Below are 6,398 nucleotides of genomic sequence, written 5' to 3'. Positions count from 1 at the left end.
CCTAGAGGTGCCAGAAGGTCCTGGGTGCCCAAAAGCACCAGGGTAGGGGTGCTGGGTGGGTGTTGTACAGAGCCCTGGGGCTGTGGCTTGTGGCTGCAGGGGCCAGAGCTGGTTCTCAGCACGAGGATGCTGTTGGGGCTGGTGTTACCTACGGGCAGGTGACCAGGCTTGGAGAGGCAGAGCTGTCTGTGGGAAGAGTCACAAAGTCTGAGCTTCCTCATTTTGTACTTGATGTTTGAAATCCCCTGATTTGCCTGCTCCCAAATGTCCCAGATTGAACTAGTTCAGTTGCTGTGAGGTCCCAGAGGGGACCTGTGGGTGCTCACATCATTTCTAGCCCACGTACTGACAGAGTTTGTCTGCAAGCCTTCGCTGCAGTGTTTGTGTGTGGATGCTTGCTTGGAGTAGGTGTAAAAATTACACAAGGAGAGCTGCAGGCAGGAAAAATGCTGTTGCAACGAGTGTATTTCCCATGACTGCCTGCTTACATTTAAAAACAGATGGGTTTTTTCCATCATTTGTTCAGCTCCTCCAGCTCCTGGAGACTCAAACATCTAATCTTCTATGTAAATCCCACCAATACAGCACTTGGCAGCACAATTAAATTCTGCTCCCTTCTCCTTTGAAGAGCAGCAAGGGAACAACTACTTGGAATAGCTGCAAGCTCCTCCCTTTCTACCCCAAGCTGATGATGGCTCCTGCCTCCTTCTAGGTGAACAACATGCCCATGATGGCTCTGGTGAACCCCGTTTACGACTGTCTGTTCCGTCTGGCACAGCCCGACAGCCTGCGGAAGGAGGAAGAGGTGAGTGCAGGGAAGAAGAAGAAGGCTGTTGTCCTGCCAAGGACCAGCAAGAAGCACCACCTGGGGGGTGGGGAGATGTGGTTTCTGCATCCTGGTGCAGAGGAGGGAGAGCTGCCTCCCTGGTGTGTGCTGGAAGGAGACTCACTGGGTTGACGTCCCATCATGTGAGAAAAATGCAGATGATGACTCTCTCCCGTTTTCACAGAAACCAGCTGCTTTTCCAGCAGCTCAAGTTGCTGGACATCTGGAAAAGCAGGTGTCACACCGACCCACAGAGGCACTGCAGCGTGGGAGGTGATGGCAGACAGCTGCAGTGGCTGTAGGTCACACGTTCAGCTTCTCCTGGACCACAGCCACTTGGGGGAAGCAGAACTGTCACCTACTGGAGACTCAAATATCTGGTCTCCTGTGTAAATCCCACCAATACAGCATTTGGCAGCACAACTAAATTCTGCTCCCTTCTCCTTTGAAGAGCAGGAAGGGAATGGATATTGAAAATGGCTGCAAACTCCTGCCTTGAGTTGGTCCAGGGTTTTAAACTAAGTGAGGGTAGCGTCAGAGTAGATATAAAGAAGAAATTTGTTACACTTAGGGTGGTGAGACACTGGCCCAGGTTGCCCAGAGAGGTGGTAGAAGCCCCATCCCTGGAAACATTCCAGGTCAGGCTGGACGGGGCTCTGAGCAACCTGCTCTGGTTGAAGGTGTCCCTGCTCACTGCAGGGGGGTTGGACTAGATGAGCTTGAAAGGTCCCTTCCCACCCAAACCATTCTGATTGTGAGTCTGTAAGTGACTGGTGAGGACCTCCACTAAGATGTGCCCAACATCCTCATTCTTTTGTATTCAGCCATCATCTTCTCTTCCATCTGAAGGTGGACTGCCTGGTCCTACAGCTCCATCGCATTGGTGAGCAGCTGGAGAAGATGAACTCCCAGCGAATGGATGAGCTCTTCTCCCTCCTCCGAGATGGTTTCCTTCTGCAGGAGGGGCTCAGCTCCTTGTCCCAGCTCCTGCTGCTGGAGATCATCGAGTTTCGGGCCGCTGACTGGAAGATGACGGACGCTGCCCAGAAATACTATTACAGCGAAGTCATGGATTAAGCTCTCTACAGCAGAGGGGGAGGGATGGATGTCCCCAGCACTTTCACCAGCAGGCTTCACACCAAGTTTGAATTTCTTTTCATGTTAATGTGTTTCTAGCACTTCCTGTAAATAGGATTTCTTACTGGCTAGAGCCTCTGGGCACGTAACTGGCAGGTTGCAACTGGTGCTAACCTGACTGTGGAGGTTTGGAGAGGTGGGAAGGGCACGTTTAACTCAGCAAGTTCTCCCACTGGTTTTGTCTAACATGGGGCTGCTGCCAGCAAAGGGCAAGGAAGGCTTCTAGCTCAAACCAGCATTTGATACGAGTGTCAAGGATAAGCACAGTTTAGGCTGAGAGCATTTGGGTTTCACCCAAGAGCCCAGGAGGCAGAGGGGAAAATCTTTCACAGCTCAGGTGGTACCTGGTTCTCTGGGACACGTCACAGCAAACGCTGTGGCCTCACAAACAGCTCAGCCAAGTGCTGTTTTTCCCAGATTCCTCCCAGCACGCTGGCTGCACCTGCACACAGCAGCACAGCCTCCCCCACGGGTCGTGAGCCACCAACACCTGCCCCGGGGCAGCCTGCAGCAGGACAGGTCCCTGAGCACATGTAGCTAGGAAGAGGTTTTATAAGTTTTTTACAATAACTGTCATGTTTTTTCAGAATTTAGTGAGTTTCAATTATGGTCTGTTTCTTCGAAGAGTGGGAGAGGAAGAAAGGAAACAAAATAGTCTATTGAAGGATTTTTTTCTAATAAAAGTTTTCCACTAACATGTGCCCTGCTTTCTCTCTCTGCAGCTGCTGAGCTATGAGCAACACTTAAAAGTTGTTTCTGACTGAAGCCTTAAGGCTGTGATAATGATTTTTTTCCTCTGATGTAGGATGTCAGTGTGGCTTTAGACAGCCAGGGTAGTTGAGAAGAGCAGTGTGAGATTCAAACAACAGAGACAAACGTTTTGGAATTGAGAAACCTTCCCCATAAAACTGGTTTTATTTTTTTTTTCTGTTAACATTTCCATCAAAACATTGCAGACAATGTTGCTGATGACCAGAACCAAAAAAATCAAAAAGGGCCTTTTATTGCCTTTTGTACCAATCACCCCAAGGCTGGTTATGATGTGGGGGGAAAAAAAATCCATCTCTGCTCTCAGCTGTGCAGCCAAAAACATTGCTGATTACAGGAGCAGAGACTGGAGACTCCCCAGGAAACAGGTAAGTGGAAGATTATTTTGTACAGTGTTGCTCTAAGAAAAACATCCAAAGCTTCTCTTCACAGGAAAGTGATTATGAATTAACTGGGGCAGCCGTGCAGGGGTTGGTAACTCTTTCACGTTCCCCATTCCCCCATCCAAACAAGTACAGAGGAAATAACTTTGTGGGGATGAGATGAGCTGTCTGGAAGGGATCTTCCACCTTTCTTCTCCCCAGCTTCTCCCAGGCAGGTGGCCCTGGGGCTGTGCTCACCACGCTGTGGGGGTGGTGGCATCACGTCCCATGCCCAGTGTCCCTACCACCAGCGGAAGTGGGCGTAAGCCCGGTTGGCCTCTGCCACCTTGTGCAGCACGTGCTTCTTCTTGATGATGGGCCCTTCGTTGTTGAAGGCCTGGAGCAGCTCCTGGGAGAGCTTCTCGGGCATCATTGTCCGACGGTTCTTGTTCTCCCTGCACTCGGTGATTAACCACTTCATGGCCAGGAAGCGCTTCCGATTGTCCTTCAGAGGGACTGGGACCTGGGAGAGGTTTAAACCATTAACAGTTATCGTACTGCCAAGGTGCAACAAGCTGCTCATCACACAGGTACAGCTGGACACGTGCAGGTTTACACCACGCCGTGGCTCCAGTGGCAGCAGTGAGACCAGCTCCCAGGAGTTAATCTGTGCCAATTCACCTTGTGTGTCCATAGAAACTGGCCACTGCTACCAAACTGGGAATGGTGCTCAGCCTGGGGTACTGCCAGCAGACACTGGCCTTTGGAAGGACCTCTGGCCTGTTTGGGAACTGGATCCAGGCTGGTTTGTGCCAGCAGAAGTGGGAGATGGCCGCCACTCCCCTGCACTGAGAGACGTGCCTCCACATCTCATTTCTCCATCAGGTGTCGCAGAGCCCACACTGAGAGAGGTTCTGCTTGTGTTTCAAATTTTCCACTGTATCTAGTTGACTTTTCCACTGACCCTCCCTGGGGCTTTGGGGCCTCTACCCAAGCAACACCGTGCAGCAGAGAGGATGGGACTGGTAGTCCCAGGACTGCCAATTCTTTTGCTGCCTGTCCCTGATCTCTGTCTCTTTGGACAGCATTTGCTGTCTGCTTCTTGTCTAGTCAGAGAAGCAGAGCGCTGCTGGGGGCTGGGGGCCTGATCTTGGGCAGTTTCTCAGGTGCTGTTTTAATCCAGATTGCAACATGGCTCTCCTTCCAAAGAGAGGAAAGCTGGAGCTGAAGGGGTGGAAACCAGTTCATCTGCTTCCCTAGCTAATTCCCTCCCAAGCAGATGTGCTCCCAGGCACTTTCACCTGGTAGGTTTTGCCTCCTTTTGTGATGCTGGTGACCCCAATGATGGGCTGGCAGTTCTTCAGAGCCTGGTGGAAAATGACATAAGGGTTGCACTCAATGGTCTCCTTCTCATCTTCTGGAGCTTTGTGGTACTTCTCCAGCTGCTTCCTCTTAATGGCCTCTAGAGTCTTGGGACAAAGAGAAGAAGGGAGACATGCAGAGCAGATGGATTATCCCACTCCATGAAGTTCCACCACTTTTACAAGCACCCCATTTTCACTTAAGCCTGCAGCTGCTTTTCTAGCCCTGTAGGCTACAGGCCAGTTGAGGATTTTTAAGTTTTACTTCACACTCCTCCAGCTCTTCAGTTTCTTTACTGAACATTGCATTTGGGGCAAGGAGGCCAAGCAGCACGGACCTGGGCCAGGAGCCAGGGGAGGACAGGGACAAAGCAGAGACAGGAATACAGGTCTGTGTGCACTAAGCATCCTCCCCTCTAAACCTGGACTCAAGAGCCCCAAAAAAGCCTGTTTTTCTGTCACAAGGAATCAGCAGTTACTTGGGGAACATTTGGGCAACGCGTGTCCCCGCTTCAAGGGCTGGAACACACTAGATGGGACCACCAGGTAATACCAGTTACTGTAGGTCAGAGCAGAGGTCAAAGCTGTGTCATACAGGTGACACATTTGTGGGACCTCACGTGCAGAAGGTAAGGCAGGAAAAAGAGCTGAAGGAAGATCTTTTGAGAAAATTAGGCTTTTAAGGTTATACCCTGAGTTTGTGGTTTAGTGGTGGGCTTGGCAGCATTAGGTTAATAGTTGGACTCAATGATCTTAAGGGTCTTTTCCAATCTAAATGATTCTATGATTCTACATAAGGTCCAAGAGACACTGAAGAGTGGGAAGAGAACATTCTCCATTACACTCTCACCATCTGCTCTGTGAGCTGAGTGACGTTGGGGCTTGTACAAAATGCACATCTGACCAGGTACATAATGGTGAGAGTATTGTGTGTGCAGAGGGAAATGTGTCAGGACTGCAGAGATGACCTGGGTTCTGGTAATTCCCAATTCCAGTGGGTTTGATGTCCCAGCCTTCCATTTTTTATATTGTTTTAACACAATAATGAGAAGAAACCCAAGTTCTCACCTGAGCCATGAGGCTTCTGGCCAGCACTTTATTTCCATTCTTCATCATCATATTGGTGAATTTACTGTAAACACAAAGCCAAATGCAATCTGATTTAAATTCTGATTTTTATCACCCACAGAAATAAGCTCCCCCCCTTGTGCTGTTCCCATGGTTAAGTCTGGCTGCTGCTCCATCTGCTGTAATTATCTCTAATCACTGTCAATCAAAGGGCTGGCTGGGTGGGAACAGATTGACCAGGAATAAGGGGACTGTGCTGTAAGAGAAGGCAACGAGCAGCACTGCAAGTGATGGTGGAGGAGGACAGCACAGCACAGCTCTGAGGCATTTTGGCTCCGTGGGATCCAACTGTGACAGAGGAGATGATGTTTTTCTCTGACCTGATCATCGGGTCGCTGAACACAGAGCTGGAGAGAGAGGGAGGAGCAGCTTTTATGGGTTGAACGGCCTTAAGCTCCATTTTTTCCTTTTCCTCCTCAGACAGCTCCTCCCAAGGTTTCTGATACAATTCCTTGTTCACCTCTGGCTCTATGTAACTGGGGTTGTAGCGACTCCATCTCACCGGCGTCAGCCTGCAAAGAACAAGAGGAGAGCTGTAAACTGGTGCACACGAGGACGGGGACAGCTGGCAACAGGTCTCAGAGGGACACGGTAGAGCTGAGAGACATCCCTGCTTTCCTCTCCATCGCTGCTTCTCTACCAGCGCCACAAACCAACAACAAGGCCCAGGGTTTTGGTGCAAAAACCTCGGGCAACCCCTGTGCCAAAGGGACGGTTTGGAAGGGGACAGCAGGTCATAGAATCATAGAATGGTTTGGGTTGGAAGGGACCTTAAAGCTCATCCAGTCCCAACCCCCCTGCCAGCAGCAGGGACAC

The 6,398-nt window shown here is 50.3% G+C and overlaps 2 protein-coding genes across 2 annotated transcripts; one reads left to right on the top strand and one right to left on the bottom strand.

Annotated features, from left to right (window-relative positions):
• Window positions 1–699: 699 nt before the first annotated feature.
• Window positions 700–2,054, top strand: MIF4GD (MIF4G domain containing). Its single transcript, XM_010167264.2, has 2 exons — window positions 700–805; window positions 1,676–2,054. Exons 1-2 carry the CDS (start codon window positions 722–724, stop codon window positions 1,901–1,903), a joined length of 312 nt encoding a protein of 103 aa, XP_010165566.1. The 5' UTR covers window positions 700–721; the 3' UTR covers window positions 1,904–2,054.
• Window positions 2,055–3,276: 1,222 nt separating this feature from the next.
• On the bottom strand, window positions 3,277–6,122 carry MRPS7 (mitochondrial ribosomal protein S7; the record flags this gene model as incomplete). The annotated part of the gene is made up of 4 exons (XM_010167265.2): window positions 3,277–3,616; window positions 4,395–4,562; window positions 5,523–5,586; window positions 5,903–6,122. Coding segments are annotated over 4 exons (674 nt in total), but the record flags the coding sequence as incomplete, so codon positions are not given.
• Window positions 6,123–6,398: the final 276 nt, after the last annotated feature.

Source organism: Antrostomus carolinensis, unplaced genomic scaffold (genome assembly GCF_000700745.2).
Source record: "Antrostomus carolinensis isolate BGI_N321 unplaced genomic scaffold, ASM70074v2 scaffold23424, whole genome shotgun sequence".
NCBI lineage: Eukaryota > Metazoa > Chordata > Aves > Caprimulgiformes > Caprimulgidae > Antrostomus > Antrostomus carolinensis.
This window is presented reverse-complemented; position numbering and strand designations above follow the sequence as displayed.